The 19,658-nt window shown below is 62.4% G+C and overlaps 1 protein-coding gene across 3 annotated transcripts in view; it reads left to right on the forward strand.

Annotated features, from left to right (window-relative positions):
- Positions 1-704: 704 nt before the first annotated feature.
- STIM1 (stromal interaction molecule 1) overlaps positions 705-19,658 on the forward strand; it is a 54,545-nt gene continuing 35,591 nt past the window's right edge. The window contains exon 1 of one of the 3 annotated variants that reach the window (XM_077298942.1): positions 705-1,092. In XM_077298942.1, the coding sequence (XP_077155057.1) occupies positions 984-1,092 (109 nt within the window). In that variant the 5' untranslated portion in view covers positions 705-983. The remainder of the gene's footprint in view (positions 1,093-19,658) is intronic. The other 2 variants (XM_077298941.1, XM_077298940.1) reach the window with 2 other exon arrangements.

Here is a 19,658-nt window from a genome sequence, read left to right on the forward strand (position 1 = left end):
TATTCTGCTGTTACATCGGGTCTTATCCTCCAGTCACCTCCAGAGCTGCACTCACTATTCTGCTGTTACATCGTGTCTTATCCTCCAGTCACCTCCAGAGCTGCACTCACTATTCTGCTCTTACATCGGGTCTTATCCTCCAGTCACCCCCAGAGCTGCAGTCACTAGTCTGCTGTTACATGATTGTATTATCCTCTAGTCACCTCCAGAGCTGCAGTCACTAGTCTGCGCTGGACTGTGCGGTAACACCGTGTGCTGCTGGTTGTAGGGGCAGTGTGCGGCTCTGGCCTCCTCCCTACTTTACCCTGCAGTTTCTCTCATCACTAACTGTAAGACTAGGTGTTTCCTATGCATACTAGGCCCCGCCTTCTCCAGGCCCCGCCTTCTCCAGGCCCCGCCTTCTCCAGGCCCCGCCCTGTGGTCTCAGTGTTGCTCCATGACGCGGCTTCGTGCGGCAGGAAACTCCTCCCTCCTCATGTTTGGCCTTACGCTCCGCCCCTCATCTGACACTTGCGTTAGTTATAAACCACGCCTCCCACGACTGTCTCCGCCCATCTCTCATTACTATTCCTGGTTGTCCCGCCCAGTCTCTCTTCCACGCTCCCGATGCCGCCGTCACTCTCGTTCTCGCCCCGCCCTTCTCCCTTCCGTCCCGCCCTCTGCGTTCTCGGCGCAGTGACGTCAGTTTCCGTCCTCCGCCTGTCAGTGTGGGGGCGGAGCCTGTAGTGACGGCGGTGGTCGCGGTGCGGAGGTGCCGGTGTGAGGCGCGGAGGTCGGTGATGTGCGCCGCCCGGCTGTGACTGTCCATAGACCTGTGCGGACAGCGCCCCCCGGGAATGTGAGTGGTATGGACTGGCCCCTGGGGATTGCGCCGGGCATGGGAGCTGCACAGCGCCCTCTGCTGCTCCTCTGAGCGACTGCAGCTGCTACAGCAGAGAAGTGCGAGCTCCGGGGCCCGGACACCGGCGGCGGCATCGCGGGACATGGACGTCTGCTCCCGCCTCGTGCTGTGGGTGCTGTGCGCCTCCTTCCTGCAGCACGGACAGGCGGAGAGACCGACGGGAGCCCCGGCCGAGGAGCCGCTGCACTCAGGTGAGAGAGCCGGGGAGGAGGAGGGACCGCGGGGGTGAGGAGGAGGGAGAGAGACCGGGGGAGGGAGAGGGACCGCGGGGGTGAGGAGAGAGAGACCGGGGGAGGAGGAGGGAGAGACCGGGGGAGGGAGAGGGACCGCGGGGGTGAGGAGGAGGGAGAGAGACCGGGGGAGGAGGAGAGACCAGGGGAGGGAGAGGGACCGCGGGGGTGAGGAGGAGGGAGAGAGACCGGGGGAGGGAGAGGGACCGCGGGGGTGAGGAGAGAGAGACCGGGGGAGGGAGAGGGACCGCGGGGGTGAGGAGAGAGAGACCGGGGGAGGAGGAGGGAGAGACCAGGGGAGGGAGAGGGACCGCGGGGGTGAGGAGAGAGAGACCGGGGGTGAGGAGAGAGAGAGAGACTGGGGGAGGGAGAGGGACCGCGGGGGTGAGGAGGGAGAGACCGCAAGGGTGAGGAGGGACCGGAGGAGGGAGAGACCGGAGGAGGGAGAGGGACCGCGGGGGTGAGGAGAGAGAGACCGGGGGTGAGGAGAGAGAGAGAGACCGGGGGAGGGAGAGGGACCGCGGGGGTGAGGAGAGAGAGACCGGGGGTGAGGAGAGAGAGAGAGACCGGGGGAGGGAGAGGGACCGCGGGGGTGAGGAGAGAGAGACCGCGGGGGTGAGGAGGGACCGGAGGAGGGAGAGACCGGAGGAGGGAGAGGGACCGCGGGGGTGAGGAGGGAGAGACTGGGGGAGGGAGAGAGACACTGTGGGGGCGAGGAGGAAGAGACCGGGGGAGGAGGAGGGAGACACCGCGGGGGTGAGGAGGGAGAGAGTCCGGGGAGGAGAGAGAGGGACCGCGGGGGTGAGGAGAGAGAGACTGGTGAGGAGGGAGAGGGACCGCGGGGGTGAGGAGGGAGAGACCGGGGGAGGGAGAGGGACCGCGGGGGTGAGGAGAGAGAGAGAGAGAGACCGGGGGAGGGAGAGGGACCGCGGGGGTGAGGAGAGAGAGACCGGGGGAGGAGGAGGGAGAGACCGGGGGAGGGAGAGGGACCGCGGGGGTGAGGAGGAGGGAGAGAGACCGGGGGAGGAGGAGAGACCAGGGGAGGGAGAGGGACCGCGGGGGTGAGGAGGAGGGAGAGAGACCGGGGGAGGGAGAGGGACCGCGGGGGTGAGGAGAGAGAGACCGGGGGAGGGAGAGGGACCGCGGGGGTGAGGAGAGAGAGACCGGGGGAGGAGGAGGGAGAGACCAGGGGAGGGAGAGGGACCGCGGGGGTGAGGAGAGAGAGACCGGGGGTGAGGAGAGAGAGAGAGACTGGGGGAGGGAGAGGGACCGCGGGGGTGAGGAGGGAGAGACCGCAAGGGTGAGGAGGGACCGGAGGAGGGAGAGACCGGAGGAGGGAGAGGGACCGCGGGGGTGAGGAGAGAGAGACCGGGGGTGAGGAGAGAGAGAGAGACCGGGGGAGGGAGAGGGACCGCGGGGGTGAGGAGAGAGAGACCGGGGGTGAGGAGAGAGAGAGAGACCGGGGGAGGGAGAGGGACCGCGGGGGTGAGGAGAGAGAGACCGCGGGGGTGAGGAGGGACCGGAGGAGGGAGAGACCGGAGGAGGGAGAGGGACCGCGGGGGTGAGGAGGGAGAGACTGGGGGAGGGAGAGAGACACTGTGGGGGCGAGGAGGAAGAGACCGGGGGAGGAGGAGGGAGACACCGCGGGGGTGAGGAGGGAGAGAGTCCGGGGAGGAGAGAGAGGGACCGCGGGGGTGAGGAGAGAGAGACCGGTGAGGAGGGAGAGGGACCGCGGGGGTGAGGAGGGAGAGACCGGGGGAGGGAGAGGGACCGCGGGGCTGAGGAGAGAGAGAGAGACCGGGGGAGGGAGAGGGACCGCGGGGGTGAGGAGAGAGAGACCGGGGGTGAGGAGAGAGAGAGAGAGACCGGGGGAGGGAGAGGGACCGCGGGGGTGAGGAGAGAGAGACCGGTGAGGAGGGAGAGGGACCGCGGGGGTGAGGAGGGAGAGACCGGGGGTGAGGAGAGAGAGAGAGACCGGGGGAGGGAGAGGGACCGCGGGGGTGAGGAGGGAGAGGGACCGCGGGGGTGAGGAGGGACCGGAGGAGGGAGAGACCGGAGGAGGGAGAGGGACCGCGGGGGTGAGGAGGGAGAGACCGGGGGAGGGAGAGAGACACTGTGGGGGCGAGGAGGAAGAGACCGGGGGAGGAGGAGGGAGACACCGCGGGGGTGAGGAGGGAGAGAGTCCGGGGAGGAGAGAGAGGGACCGCGGGGGTGAGGAGGGAGAGACCGGGGGAGGGAGAGAGACACTGTGGGGGCGAGGAGGAAGAGACCGGGGGAGGAGGAGGGAGACACCGCGGGGGTGAGGAGGGAGAGAGTCCGGGGAGGAGAGAGAGGGACCGCGGGGGTGAGGAGGGACCGCGGGGGTGAGGAGGGACCGCGGGGGTGAGGAGGAGGGAGAGAGACCGGGGGAGGGAGAGAGACCAGGGGTGAGGAGGGAGAGAGACACTGTGGGGGTGAGGAGAGAGAGACCGCGGGGGGTGAGGAGGGAGAGACCGGGGGGGGGGGGTGAGGAGAGAGAGACCGGGGGGGTGAGGAGGGAGAGAGACACTGTGGGGGTGAGGAGGGAGAGACCGGGGGGGTGAGGAGAGAGAGAGACCGCGGGGGTGAGGAGAGACCGACCGGGGGGGGTGAGGAGAGACCGACCGGGGGGGGTGAGGAGGGAGAGAGACACTGTGGGGGTGAGGAGGGAGAGACCGGGGGGGGGTGAGGAGGGAGAGACCGGGGGGGGGGTGAGGAGAGAGAGACCGCGGGGGTGAGGAGGGAGAGAGACACTGTGGGGGTGAGGAGGAAGAGACCGGGTGGGTGAGGAGGGAGAGACCGGGGGGGGTAAGGAGAGAGAGAGACCGTGGGGGTGAGGAGAGAGAGACCGGGGGGGTGAGGAGAGAGAGACCGGGGGGGGGGTGAGGAGGGAGAGATCGGGGGGGTGAGGAGAGAGAGACCGGGGGGGGGTGAGGAGGGAGAGACCGGGGGGGGGGGGGTGAGGAGGGAGAGACCGGGGGGGGGTGAGGAGGGAGAGACCGGGGGGGGTGAGGAGGGAGAGACCGGGGGGGTGAGGAGGGAGAGACCGGGGGGGTGAGGAGAGAGAGGGACCACAGGGGTGAGGAGGGAGAGAGACACTGTGGGGGTGAGGAGGAAGAGACCGGGGGGGGGGGGTGAGGAGAGAGAGACCGGGGGGGTGAGGAGAGAGGGGAGAGGGAGAGACTGGGGGAGGGAGAGAGACACTGTGGGGGTGAGGAGGAAGAGACCGGGGGGGGTGAGGAGGGAGAGAGACCGCGGGGGTGAGGAGGGAGAGAGACCGCGGGGGTGAGGAGGGAGAGAGACCGCGGGGGTGAGGAGGGAGAGAGACCGCGGGGGTGAGGAGGGAGAGAGACACTGTGGGGGTGAGGAGGGAGAGAGACACTGTGGGGGTGAGGAGGAAGAGACCGGGGGGGTGAGGAGAGAGAGAGAGACCGCGGGGGTGAGGAGAGAGAGAGACCGGGGGGGTGAGGAGGGAGAGACCGGGGGAGGAGGAGGGAGACGCCGCGGGGAGGGAGAGGGACCGCGGGGGTGAGGAGGGAGAGAGACACTGTGGGGGTGAGGAGGGAGAGGGACCGCAGGGGTGAGGAGGGAGAGAGACACTGTGGGGGTGAGGAGGAAGAGACCGGGGGGGTGAGGAGGGAGAGACCGGGGGGGTGAGGAGGGAGAGACCGGGGGAGGAGGAGGGAGATGCCGCGGGGAGGGAGAGGGACCGCGGGGGTGAGGAGGGAGAGAGACACTGTGGGGGTGAGGAGGGAGAGAGACACTGTGGGGGTGAGGAGAGAGAGACCGGGGGGTGAGGAGGGAGAGAGAGACTGCGGGGGTGAGGAGGGAGAGAGACCGCGGGGGTGCGGAGGGACCGCGGGGACGAGTGGAGAGGGACCGCGGGGTGACGGCAGCCTCGGGCAGACAGGTGACAATAATGGAAGACCCGGCCGAGGAGCCCCTGCAGTAGGTTATTGGGGGCTGGAGAGGGCGGACCCCCAAGGACAGTGGAGACTTGTAGACAGGTGAGACCCCGGTGGGAGAGGGGGGCGTCCTGGACAGTGAGAGCCAGACGCCTGGGGGATCCCAGAGACTGCCCCCCTGCTGACAGGAGGGGAGAAAGGAGACCCCCAGATCAGGGGACCGAGAGACAGACTGGGTGAGAGCCTGGCACTGGGGGTATGGGGGGGTGTTGTGGTCTGGGGGGACGTGAAGTTTTTGTACTTTTGTCAAATAAAATGTGTAACAGAATAGGAAATCCTATTAACCCTTTGTATTCGTACACTTGGTTGCCTGCTGCCCCGGCCGTCCCCTTCTCGGCCCCGGCCGTCCCCTTCTCGGCCCCGGCCGTCCCCTTCTCGGCCCCGGCCGTCCCCTTCTCGGCCCCGGCCGTCCCCTTCTCGGCCCCGGCCGTCCCCTTTTTGCCCCCCAGTCCCCTCCTGCATTTTTTGACGTTGCCGTGTTATTTAGTATTTAAACAACATGAAATGTGATCTTTGCTTTGTGTGATGGAAGCAGAATGAAAACCTCCAAAACCTCAGAGTGTAGGCGGCGAGGCCCATGTCTGCACGGCGAGGCCCATGTCTGCACGGCGAGGCCCATGTCTGCACGGCGAGGCCCATGTCTGCACGGCGAGGCCCATGTCTGCACGGCGAGGCCCATGTCTGCACGGCGAGGCCCATGTCTGCACGGCGAGGCCCATGTCTGCACGGCGAGGCCCATGTCTGCACGGCGAGGCCCATGTCTGCACGGCGAGGCCCATGTCTGCACGGCGAGGCCCATGTCTGCACGGCGAGGCCCATGTCTGCACGGCGAGGCCCATGTCTGCACGGCGAGGCCCATGTCTGCACGGCGAGGCCCATGTCTGCACGGCGAGGCCCATGTCTGCACGGCGAGGCCCATGTCTGCACGGCGAGGCCCATGTCTGCACGGCGAGGCCCATGTCTGCACGGCGAGGCCCATGTCTGCACGGCGAGGCCCATGTCTGCACGGCGAGGCCCATGTCTGCACGGCGAGGCCCATGTCTGCACGGCGAGGCCCATGTCTGCACGGCGAGGCCCATGTCTGCACGGCGAGGCCCATGTCTGCACGGCGAGGCCCATGTCTGCACGGCGCGTCCTACCCTCTAACATCCGTGCCCCCCCAGTGTCTGTCTTGACAATCAGGAGGGAGATCTCGGGGGTATGCCGCGGGCCAGATGCGGGCCTGCGCTGTCTTACTTTTCCATAGTGGCACCTTAGCGATTACCAGTCCTTTTACGCGACTGTTGAGCGCGTCTCTTGTTTGTTGGGTGGCGCGTCCAGTAATTGTGCCGCCAAGCTGCAGATCGGCCTCTGCATTTCCTCAGTCAGCCGCCGTCAGTTTCCATCCACTACATATAGAGACACATCTGCAGGTTTCTCTCATTATCTGACATGAAGTCAGAATAAACCTTTCCCGTTTTAGGTCAGGTAGGATTACCAGAATTATGAATATTCGCCAAATGCCAGAATACCGAGAGAGAGAGACTGTTTTAAGGCATTTTTATTACTTATTGCAAAGTCAAAAGTTTCCATCCACTAAGGTTACTATGCCTTTACACAATTGTGGGCTGCCCATCAGAGACACACCTGTGGATAAGTTATAATGCACACCTGAAACACACGGCTTCTTTGTGTAGCATCATGGGAAAGTTTCAAGAAATCGGCCAAGATAATTGTGTCCTTGCACAAGTCTGGCTCATCCTTGAGTACAATTTCAAGATACCTGAAGGTTCCTCATTCATCTGTACAAACAAGATGGGAATGTCCAGCCATCCTTGTGGAAGGAGATCCCTAACGTCTAACCCAAGTCATTCAGTGTAAGGGCAATGGCACCATATACTAATGAAATGGATGGAAACTTCTGACTTTGCAATAAGTAATAAAAATGCCTTAAAACATTCTCTCTCTCTCTCTCATTATTCTGGCATTTGGCAAATATTAATAATTCTGGTAATCCTACCTGACCTAAAACGGGAAAGGTTTATTACCATTTCATGTCGGATAATGAGAAAAAGATGCAGATGTGTCTTTATATGTAGTGGATGGAAACTTGTGGTGTCGCCTGTATATATACTGCTCTTCCTATCACTTCAGGGTTGCTGGCCCTTTAAGACCGTGCGCTCCTTCCTCCTGCTGGCGGGGCCCCTACTTCCTGGGCATGGTGGGGGGGGGGGCGCTGCCGTCCAGTGGGCAGGAAGTTACCCCATTCAGTAGTGGGTGTGAATACTTCTGCAACAGGTGTCAGTAGTTGAGACATTGACGTGGCCAGTGCCAGATGTCCCCATGGAGGTCACCGACCGATTGTCCACTCGGCCCTAAAAAAACACCACCTTAAAGGGACGGGGTCAATGGATTTTTTTTAATCATGCCGGAGCATTATAAGAAAGAGGTCATGGTACTGGAAATAGGGCATTAAGTAGAGATCATGGGGCGCATCTGTGCACCCCAGTAAGCCTAAAATGGCTGATAACAGGGAGTAATAGCTTGTAGGCTCCTGTCCTACAGTCTCCTCTCCCAGTAACGGCTGATAACAGGGAGTAATAGATACATGGCTGTAGTGGCGGATGTGATGGTGCGCTCCGTTTCGTGTACACAGGACATGTGCTGGTGTAATATCCGGCTGACTATTGCGGTTTCCTCGCTATCGTCTGTAGTTTGTTCCTCAGTTGCGTCCGTCCATTATTAAAGGGCCGGTGTCTCCGGGGAGTGAAGCGCTGTCAGTGGATGGGAGCATTCTATGTGCAGAGCTGATCCTCCACAGCTGAGGGTTTGTTACAGTTGTATCTTGTCTAGCCCCAGCTCCTGAGCTGTGCTGATGTTACAGTGTGTCAGTCCACAGTGAATACAGTGTAACAAATCTCAGCTGTGAAGAAGTATTGGATCGTTGTTCGGCCAACGGATGTCGGAGATTTTCCCTTTACTGACAGCAAGCGGAGATCCTGACACTGAAGTGAAGCAGTGTGCTAGATGATTTGGGGGATCCTCAGCTCCTGGGAGGGGGTTGGGGGTACTCCCACGTTTGGGCCACCACCAAGCACACATGGTCTACAACTACCACTCCCATCATCTGAGGAGGTGATTGCCAGTGCTGTCTCTGAGTCTGTGGACTCTGATGTGAGTGGTGGGGCCCCTGATGTCCTGTGTGGCCCCCGATCTCGTCCGGGCCCCTGCCTCGTGTGCGGCCCCCGACCTCGTCCGGGCCCCTGCCTCGTGTGCGGCCCCTGATGTCCTGTGCGGCCCCCGACCTCGTCCGGGCCCCTGATGTCCTGTGCGGCCCCTGATCTCGTCCGGGCCCCTGCCTCGTGTACGAACCCTGATGTCCTGTGCGGCCCCCGATCTCGTCCGGGCCCCTGCCTCGTGTATGGACCCTGATGTCCTGTGCGGCCCCCGATCTCGTCCGGGCCCCTGATGTCCTGTGCGGCCCCCGATCTCGTCCGGGCCCCTGCCTCGTGTGCGGCCCCTGATGTCCTGTGCGGCCCCCGATCTTGTCCGGGCCCCTGATCTCGTCCGGGCCCCTGCCTCGTGTACGAACCCTGATGTCCTGTGCGGCCCCCGATCTCGTCCGGGCCCCTGCCTCGTGTATGGACCCTGATGTCCTGTGCGGCCCCCGATCTCGTCCGGGCCCCTGATGTCCTGTGCGGCCCCCGATCTCGTCCGCGCCCCTGATGTCCTGTGCGGCCCCCGATCTCGTCCGTGCCCCTGATGTCCTGTGCAGCCCCCTATCTCGTCCGGGCCCCTGATGTCGTGTGTGGCCCCCGATCTTGTCCGGACCCCTGCCTCGTGTACGGACCCTGATGTCCTGTGCGGCCCCCGATCTCATCCGGGCCCCTGCCTCATGTGCGGCCCCCGATCTCGTCCGGGCCCCTGCCTCGTGTTCGGCCCCTGATGTCCTGTGCGGCCTCCGATCTCGTCCGGGCCCCTGCCTCGTGTGCTGCCCCCGATCTCGTCCGGGCCCCTGCCTCGTGTGTGGCCCCTGATGTCCTGTGCGGCCCCCGATCTCGTCCGGGCCCCTGCCTCTTGTGCGGCCCCTGATGTCCTGTGCGGCCTCCGATCTCGTCTGGGCCCCTGATGTCCTGTGCGGCCCCCGATCTTGTCCGGGCCCCTGATCTCGTCCGGGCCCCTGCCTCGTGTACGAACCCTGATGTCCTGTGCGGCCCCCGATCTGGTCCGGGCCCCTGCCTCGTGTATGGACCCTGATGTCCTGTGCGGCCCCCGATCTCATCCGGGCCCCTGCCTCGTGTATGGACCCTGATGTCCTGTGCGGCCCCCGATCTCGTCCGGGCCCCTGATGTCCTGTGCGGCCCCCGATCTCGTCCGCGCCCCTGATGTCCTGTGCGGCCCCCGATCTCGTCCGTGTCCCTGCCTCGTGTGCGGCCCCTGATGTCCTGTGCGGCCCCCGCTCTCGTCCGGGCCCCTGATGTCCTGTGCAGCCCCCTATCTCGTCCGGGCCCCTGATGTCGTGTGTGGCCCCCGATCTTGTCCGGACCCCTGCCTCGTGTATGGACCCTGATGTCCTGTGCGGCCCCCGATCTCATCCGGGCCCCTGCCTCATGTTTGGCCCCTGATGTCCTGTTCGGCCCCCGATCTCGGCCGGGCCCCTGCCTCGTGTGCGGCCCCCGATCTCGGCCGGGCCCCTGCCTCGTGTGCGGCCCCTGATGTCCTGTGCGGCCCCCGATCTCGTCCGGGCCCCTGCCTCTTGCGCGGCCCCTGATGTCCTGTGCGGCCCCTGATCTCGTCTGAGCCCCTGCATCTTGTGCGGCCGCTGATGTCCTGTGCGGCCCCCGATCTCGTCCAGGCCCCTGCCTCATGTGCGGCCCCCGATCTCGTCCGGGCCCCTGCCTCGTGTTCGGCCCCTGATGTCCTGTGCGGCCCCCGATCTCGTCCGGGCCCCTGCCTCTTGTGCGGCCCCTGATGTCCTGTGCGGCCCCTGATCTCGTCCGGGCCCCTGCATCTTGTGCGGCCACTGATGTCCTGTGCGGCCCCCGATCTCGTCCAGGCCCCTGCCTCATGTGCGGCCCCCGATCTCGTCCGGGCCCCTGCCTCGTGTTCGGCCCCTGATGTCCTGTGCGGCCTCCGATCTCGTCCGGGCCCCTGCCTCGTGTGCTGCCCCCGATCTCGTCCGGGCCCCTGCCTCGTGTGTGGCCCCTGATGTCCTGTGCGGCCCCCGATCTCGTCCGGCCCCCTGATGTCCTGTGCGGCCCCCGATCTCTTCCAGGCCCCTGCCTCATGTTTGGCCCCTGATGTCCTGTGTGGCCCCCGATCTCGTCCGGGCCCCTGCCTCTTGTGCGGCCCCTGATGTCCTGTGCGGCCCCCGATCTCGTCCGGGCCCCTGCCTCTTGTGTGGCCCCTGATGTCCTGTGCGGCCCCCGATCTCGTCCGGGCCCCTGCCTCTTGTGCGGCCCCTGATGTCCTGTGCGGCCCCTGATCTCGTCCGGGCCCCTGCCTCGTGTGTGGCCCCTGATGTCCTGTGCGGCCCCCGATCTCGTCCGGCCCCCTGATGTCCTGTGCGGCCCCCGATCTCTTCCAGGCCCCTGCCTCATGTTTGGCCCCTGATGTCCTGTGTGGCCCCCGATCTCGTCCGGGCCCCTGCCTCTTGTGCGGCCCCTGATGTCCTGTGCGGCCCCCGATCTCGTCCGGGCCCCTGCCTCGTGTGCGGCCCCTGATATCCTGTGTGGCCCCCGATCTCGTCCGGACCCCTGATGTCCTGTGTGGCCCCCGATCTCGTCCGGGCCCCTGCCTCATGTGCGCAGGGATGTAGCCGCCTGGAATTAGTGGTTTTCCGGCCTCTGCTCCTCTGACTGCGGCACAGACTGTCGCCTTCTCCTGAGTCACATCCAGAGCTGCGTTCACCTTCTACTCCAGTTAGGGCTAGAGCTGCTGCATCATAGTGGAGCAGGTGACTGCAGGGATAGTAGTCTGTAACCATGGAGACACAGCTCTGCACCAGCCCTGTATGCAGGAACCCAATGGTTGTAGCAGAGCTGCTGCGCTGGCATCGGTCACATCCGTCTCTGTGGTTTGTGCGCGGCTTCCGGTGGACGGATGCGACATCTTCTGTCACTGCAGTAGTATCGGTGTCTGTGTGTACGGGGGTCTCTGATCCTGCTGTAACTCCCATGATGCACTGCTCATTGGTGAAAGGAAGCCTGCAGCTCTGGGTGTGACTAGAGCATAAGAGACGCGATGCTGCGATCAAATTTTTTGGGGTTGGACATTCTGAGAATTTTTATTGGCTATGTGCAGAGCGCAGGGTCCGGTCAGTGATGGGGCCACGCTGTGTGCAGAGCGCAGGGTCCGGTCAGTGATGGGGCCACGCTGTGTGCAGAGCGCAGGGTCCGGTCAGTGATGGGGCCACGCTGTGTGCAGAGCGCAGGGTCCGGTCAGTGATGGGGCCACGCTGTGTGCAGAGCGCAGGTTCCGGTCAGTGATGGGGCCACGCCGTGTGCAGAGCGCAGGGTCCGGTCAGTGATGGGGCCACGCTGTGTGCAGAGCGCAGGGTCCGGTCAGTGATGGGGCCACGCCGTGTGCAGAGCGCAGGGTCCGGTCAGTGATGGGGCCACGCTGTGTGCAGAGCGCAGGGTCCGATCAGTGATGGGGCCACGCTGTGTGCAGAGCGCAGGGTCCGGTCAGTGATGGGGCCACGCTGTGTGCAGAGCGCAGGGTCCGGTCAGTGATGGGGCCACGCTGTGTGCAGAGCGCAGGGTCCGGTCAGTGATGGGGCCACGCTGTGTGCAGAGCGCAGGTTCCGGTCAGTGATGGGGCCACGCCGTGTGCAGAGCGCAGGGTCCGGTCAGTGATGGGGCCACGCCGTGTGCAGAGCGCAGGGTCCGGTCAGTGATGGGGCCACGCTGTGTGCAGAGCGCAGGGTCCGGTCAGTGATGGGGCCACGCCGTGTGCAGAGCACAGGGTCCGGTCAGTGATGGGGCCACGCCGTGTGCAGAGCGCAGGGTCCGGTCAGTGATGGGGCCACGCCGTGTGCAGAGCGCAGGGTCCGATCAGTGATGGGGCCACGCTGTGTGCAGAGCGCAGGGTCCGGTCAGTGATGGGGCCACGCTATGTGCAGAGCGCAGGGTCCGGTCAGTGATGGGGCCACGCTGTGTGCAGAGCGCAGGGTCCGGTCAGTGATGGGGCCACGCTGTGTGCAGAGCGCAGGGTCCGGTCAGTGATGGGGCCACGCTGTGTGCAGAGCGCAGGGTCCGGTCAGTGATGGGGCCACGCCGTGTGCAGAGCGCAGGGTCCGGTCAGTGATGGGGCCACGCTGTGTGCAGAGCGCAGGGTCCGGTCAGTGATGGGGCCACTCTGTGTGCAGAGCGCAGGGTCCGGTCAGTGATGGGGCCACGCCGTGTGCAGAGCGCAGGGTCCAGTCAGTGATGGGGCCACGCCGTGTGCAGAGCGCAGGGTCCGGTCAGTGATGGGGCCACGCTGTGTGCAGAGCGCAGGGTCCGGTCAGTGATGGGGCCACGCCGTGTGCAGAGCGCAGGGTCCGGTCAGTGATGGGGCCACGCTGTGTGCAGAGCGCAGGGTCCGGTCAGTGATGGGGTGGTTGAGGCTGATGGGGGGGTCCTGAAGTGAGTTTGTTTCTGACAGTATACAGTTGTGTTCAAAAGTTTACATTCCCCTGCATAATTTTTGCTTCCTTGGCCTTTTTCTTCAGAGAATATGAATAACACCAAAACTTTTCCTCCACTCATGGTTAGTGGTTGGGTGAAGCCATTTATTATCAGACTACTGTGTTTTCTCTTTTTAAATCATAATGACAACCCAAAACATCCAAATGACCCTGATCTAAAGTTCACATACCCCATATCTTAATACCGTGTGTTGCCCCCTCTAACATCAATGACAGCTTGAAGTCTTTTGTGGTAGTTGTGGATGAGGTTGTTTATTTTCTCAGATGGTAAAGCTGCCCTCTCTTCTTGGCATAAAGCCTCCAGTTCCTGTAAATTTCAGGCTGTCTAGCATGATCTGCGCACTTGAGATCTCCCCAGAGTGGCTCAATGATACTGAGGTCAGGAGACTGAGATGGCCACTCCAGAACCTTCACTGTGTTCTGCTGTAGCCAATGACAGGTCCACTAGGCCTTGTGTTTTGAATCGTTGTCATGTTGGAAGTACATCCCATGCGCAGCTCCCAGACCGATGAGTGCAAATTTGCCTCCAGTATTTGCTGATAACGTGCTGCATTCATCTTTCCTTCAACTTTGACCAAGTTTCCTGTGCCTTTGTAGCTCACACATCCCCAAAACATCAGCGATCCACCTCCGTGCTTTACAGTAGGAATGGTGTTCCTTTCATCATAGGCCTTGTTGACCTCTCTCCAAATGTAACGTTTATGGTTGTGGCTAAAAAGTAGAATATTGGTCTCATCACTCCATATTACCTTGTTCCAGAAGTTTTGAGGCTTGTCTCTGTGCTGTTTTGTGTATTGTAGGCGAGATACTTTGTGGCATTTGCGCAGTAATGGCTTTCTTCTGGTGACTCGACCATGCAGCCCATTTTTCTTCAAGTGCCTTTTTATTGTGCATCTTGATCCAGCCACACTGCTAGTTTTCAGAGAGTCCTGTATTTCAGCTGATGTTATTTGTGGGTTTTTCTTTGCATCCAGAACAATTTTCCTGGCAGTTGTGGACGACATTTTTGTTGGTCTACCTGACCGTGGTTTTGTTTTTACAGAGCCCCTGATTTTCCATTTGTTAATCACAGTGTGAACACTGCTGACCGGCATTATCAATTCCTTGGATATCTTTTCGTATCCCTTTCCTGTTTTATACAGTTCAACTACCTTTTCCCGTAGATTCGCTGACAATTCTTTTGCTTTTTGCTTTCCCCATGATCACAATCCAGAAACGTCAGTGGCTGGATGAAAGGTGCAAGAGTCTGTCTGGATCTCAGAAACTCCCTCAGCTTTTATGCACACACTGATTACAGGCAAACAGGTCACAGGTGAGGATGTTACCTTTAGTAGCCATTCACACCCATTTGTGTCAACTTCTGTGCATGTTATCAGCCAAAATCACCAGGCGATGTGAACTTTAGATCAGGGTCGTTTGGATGTTTTGGGTTGTCATTATGATGTAAAAAGAGAAAACACAGTAGAGACAATAAATGGCTTCACCCAATCACTAACCATGAGTGCAGGAAAAGTTTTGGTGTTATTCATATTCTCTGAAAAAAGGGCAAGAAAGCAAAAATTCTGCCGGGGTGTGTAAACTTTTGAGCACATCTGTACATATAAGGGAAGTCCTTGTTGTTTTCTTGTCTGCTCAGTTGGGGGAGACCTTAGTGTCTGCTTTAAACACTTGTGGTGGCTATCTAGAGGACCGGAAGAGCCGTCTGAGGGGGTGGCACGGACCCCCGGCCTCTCCACTCACTTCCTGCACCTGCTGATTGCACAGTTGTTGCCCCCTGACCAGGGTCGGCCCCCAGGATTTGGAGCTCAGACAGGTGGGGTCGCCGGCTGCATCTTCCTGAAATTGTGGCCTAATGAGGGTAAACCCCGCCCCCGCGGAGCAGCTTATAGTTGGGGCTTGTGCTGCCAAGACCCCAGGATCTGACATATGTATTGAATCGAGACGACCATTGATGGGTGCCCTTCCTCATCGCTGACTAATAAGGGGGCATCCTGCCCATCCCTGTTGGAGAGCGGAGACCTATGGGAGTTGTGGTAGTGATGGGGGTGGTCATCCTGCTTTTCTGCACACTGATAAGTGGGTTTCGGGATCTTGTGTTTGCGGCGGCGCTCTGGTGTCATTATTGGGGGTCTTCTCAGCGGTCCAGTCCCCCGTCCGCCCCCCGGGCTGAAGCTGGTGGGATTTTTGTCTTATGCTATTTTCAGCCCCTAACAAGGTGAAATGTCTGAGATGCCTCCGGGCGGCTGCAGAGCACAGCGCGCACAACCGGGCTCCGCACCGGCTCCCAGGGTTACTGATGGCAGTACTGGGGGGGCTGTTCCTTAATATCACATTCCCCTGCACATCTCCTGCCGTCCCTCCGCTCACCTCCTGCGTACACAGAACGGGCCCGCCGTCCCTCCGCTCACCTCCTGCGTACACAGAATGGGCCCGCCGTCCCTCCGCACACCTCCTGCGTACACAGAACGGGCCCGCCGTCCCTCCGCTCACCTGCGTACACAGAACGGGCCCGCCGTCCCTCCGCACACCTCCTGCGTACACAGAACGGGCCCGCCGTCCCTCCGCACACCTCCTGCGTACACAGAACAGGCCTGCCGTTCCTCCGCACACCTCCTGCGTACACAGAACGGGCCCGCCGTCCCTCCGCTCACCTCCTGCGTACACAGAACGGGCCCGCCGTCCCCCCGCACACCTCCTGCGTACACAGAACGGGCCTGCCGTCCCCCCGCTCACCTCCTGCGTACACAGAACAGGCCTGCAGTCCCTCTGCTCACCTCCTGCGTATACAGAACGGGCCTGCCGTCCCTCCGCACACCTCCTGCGTACACAGAACCTGCCCATCGTCCCCCCACTCACCTCATGCGTACACAGAACCAGCCCGCCGTCCCTCTGCGCACCTCCTGCGTACAGAGAACGGGCCTGCCGTCCCTCCGCACACCTACGTACACAGAACAGGCCCGCCGTCCCCCCGCCCACCTTCTGCGTACACAGAACGGGCCCGCCATCCCTCCGCGCACCTCCTGCGTACACAGAACCGGCCCGCCGTCCCTCCGCACACCTCCTGCGTACACAGAACGGGCCCGCCGTCCCTCCGCTCACCTGCGTACACAGAACGGGCCCGCCGTCCCTCCGCACACCTCCTGCGTACACAGAACGGGCCCGCCGTCCCTCCGCTCACCTGCGTACACAGAACGGGCCCGCCGTCCCTCCGCACACCTCCTGCGTACACAGAACAGGCCTGCCGTCCCTCCGCACACCTCCTGCGTACACAGAACGGGCCCGCCGTCCCTCCGCACACCTCCTGCGTACACAGAACAGGCCTGCCGTCCCTCCGCACACCTCCTGCGTACACAGAACGGGCCCGCCGTCCCTCCGCACACCTCCTGCGTATACAGAACGGGCCTGCCGTCCCTCCGCACACCTCCTGCGTACACAGAACCTGCCCATCGTCCCCCCACTCACCTCATGCGTACACAGAACCAGCCCGCCGTCCCTCCGCGCACCTCCTGCGTACAGAGAATGGGCCTGCCGTCCCTCCGCACACCTGCGTACACAGAACAGGCCCGCCGTCCCCCCGCCCACCTTCTGCGTACACAGAACGGGCCCGCCATCCCTCCGCGCACCTCCTGCGTACACAGAACAGGCCTGCCGTCCCTCCGCACACCTCCTGCGTACACAGAACCTGCCCGCTGTCCCTCCGCGCACCTACTGCTTACACAGAATGGGCCCGCCGTCCCTCCGCTCACCTCCTGCGTACACAGAACAGGTCCCCCGTCCCTCCGCTCACCTCCTGCGTACACAGAACAGGCCCTCCGCTCACCTGCGTACACAGAACAGGCCCGCCGTCCCCCCGCCCACCTTCTGCGTACACAGAACGGGCCCGCCATCCCTCCGCGCACCTCCTGCGTACACAGAACCGGCCCGCCGTCCCTCCGCACACCTCCTGCGTACACAGAACGGGCCCGCCGTCCCTCCGCTCACCTGCGTACACAGAACGGGCCCGCCGTCCCTCCGCACACCTCCTGCGTACACAGAACAGTCCTGCCGTCCCTCCGCGCACCTCCTGCATACACAGAACCTGCCCGCTGTCCCTCCGCGCACCTACTGCTTACACAGAATGGGCCCGCCGTCCCCCCGCACACCTCCTGCGTACACAGAACAGGCCTGCCGTCCCTCCGCACACCTCCTGCGTACACAGAACGGGCCCGCCGTCCCCCCGCTCACCTCCTGCGTACACAGAACGGGCCCGCCGTCCCCCCGCTCACCTCCTGCGTACACAGAACGGGCCTGCCGTCCCCCCGCTCACCTCCTGCGTACACAGAACAGGCCTGCAATCCCTCTGCTCACCTCCTGCGTATACAGAACGGGCCTGCCGTCCCTCCGCACACCTCCTGCGTACACAGAACCTGCCCATCGTCCCCCCACTCACCTCATGCGTACACAGAACCAGCCCGCCGTCCCTCCGCGCACCTCCTGCGTACAGAGAATGGGCCTGCCGTCCCTCCGCACACCTGCGTACACAGAACAGGCCCGCCGTCCCCCCGCCCACCTTCTGCGTACACAGAACGGGCTCGCCATCCCTCCGCGCACCTCCTGCGTACACAGAACCTGCCCGCTGTCCCTCCGCGCACCTACTGCTTACACAGAATGGGCCTGCCGTCCCCCCGCACACCTCCTGTGTACACAGAACGGGCCCGCCCCTGCCGTCCCCCCACTCACCTCCTGCGTACACAGAACAGGCCTGCCGTCCCCCCGCTCACCTCCTGCGTACACAGAACAGGCCTGCCGTCCCCCCGCTCACCTCCTGCGTACACAGAACAGGCCCCCCGTCCCTCCGCACACCTCCTGCGTACACAGAACAGGCCCGCCGTCCCTCCGCACACCTCCTGCGTACACAGAACAGGCCCCCCGTCCCTCCGCTCACCTGCGTACACAGAACAGGCCCCCCATCCCTCCGCACACCTCCTGCGTACACAGAACGGGCCCGCCGTCCCTCCGCCCACCTCCTGCGTACACAGAACAGGTCCCCCGTCCCTCCGCTCACCTCCTGCGTACACAGAACAGGCCCCCCGTCCCTCCGCTCACCTGCGTACACAGAACGGGCCCGCCGTCCCTCCGCTCACCTCCTGCGTACACAGAACAGGTCCCCCGTCCCTCCGCTCACCTCCTGCGTACACAGAACAGGCCCTCCGCTCACCTGCGTACACAGAAAAGGCCCGCCATCCCTCTGCACACCTCCTGCGTACACAGAACAGGCCCGCCGTCCCTCCGCACACCTCCTGCGTACACAGAACAGGCCTGCCGTCCCTCCGCACACCTCCTGCGTACACAGAACGGGCCCGCCGTCCCTCTGCTCATCTCCTGTGTACACAGAACCTGCCTGCCGTCCCCCCGCACACCACCTGCGTACACAGAACAGCCCCTCCGCACACCTCCTGCGTACACAGAACAATCGCCCGCTGTTCCTCCGGAGGACACACCTGTGTTTATCCCGGCTTATGATGTGCCGCACTGATGCCAGGTGTCCTGTGCCAGCCGCCCCCGCTCCCGAGCTGTACTGGAAACCATCACCTCCATCATTCCAGCACACACATCCTACTGCCCAGAACTACAACCCCCATCATGTGAGCCCGGCTCCACCAGAAGACAGTGCAGCTTGTAGATGTAGTTTGTCTCTATGGTCCGCCCCGGTTTCCTTATACTCAGTCCGGCTCACACAGCTGAGGGGTTGTTGCACTGTATCATCTCCTGGAGTGCAGGATTTGTGCAGATTACTGGTGCACTGTGACAACCCCTCAGCTGTGTGAGGAGCATTCAGTACAGTGTGATCAGTGGCACCGAGTCATGGTGAATGATGAGCGTGGCTGCCCGGCTGAGGCCGCCTGACCCTCTGTCCCGGCCTCTCCATGGTCACCGTGTACACAGCCAGTAAACGGCGGCGCGTCTCCAGGAGCCGCTAATCCTCCCCAATCCCCTCATTCAGCAGCTTTAAAGGGCCCCGTCACCACAAATGCAGCCCACCCAGCAGCCATAATGAAGGGGCCCTACAGCAGTCAGGATTGGGGGTAAACGTCGGGCTATGCTTGCGGTATAGGGATGTGGTGGTCTTCTGGCTAGGCTTGCTGTATGTGGATGTGGTGGTGTTGGGACTATGCTTGCTATATAGGGATGTGGTGGTCTTTGGGTTATGCTTGCTGTATAGGGATGTGGTGGTCTTCAGGCTAGGCTTGCTGTATAGGGATGTGGTGGTCTTCAGGCTTGGCTTGCTGTATAGGGATGTGGTCTTCAGGTTATGGTTGCTGTATAGGAATATGGTGGTGTTGGGGCTATGCTTGCTGTATAGGGATGTGGTGGTCTTCTGGCTAGGCTTGCTGTATAGGGATGTGGTGGTCTTTGGGCTAGTCTTGTGGTATAGGGATGTGCTGGTCGTCAGGTTATGCTTGCTGTATAGGGATGTGGTGGTGTTCAGGCTATGCTTGCTGTATAGGGATGTGCTGGTCTTCAGGTTATGCTTGCTGTATAGGGATGTCGTGGTCTTCGGGCTAGGCTTGCTGTATAGGGATGTGCTGGTCTTCAGGTTATGCTTGCTGTATAGGGATGTGGTGGTCTTCGGGCTATGCTTGCTGTATAGGGATGTGGTGGTCTTCGGGCTATGCTTGCTGTATAGGGATGTGGTGGTCTTCTGGCTAGGCTTGCTGTATAGGGATGTGGTGGTGTTCGGGCTAGGCTTGCTATATAGGGATGTGCTGGTCTTCAGGTTATGCTTGCTGTATAGGGATGTGGTGGTCTTCGGGCTATGCTTGCTGTATAGGGATGTGGTGGTGTTCGGGCTAGGCTTGCTGTATAGGGATGTGGTGGTCTTTGGGCTAGTCTTG

Source organism: Ranitomeya variabilis, chromosome 3 (assembly GCF_051348905.1).
Source record: "Ranitomeya variabilis isolate aRanVar5 chromosome 3, aRanVar5.hap1, whole genome shotgun sequence".
Lineage (NCBI taxonomy): Eukaryota > Metazoa > Chordata > Amphibia > Anura > Dendrobatidae > Ranitomeya > Ranitomeya variabilis.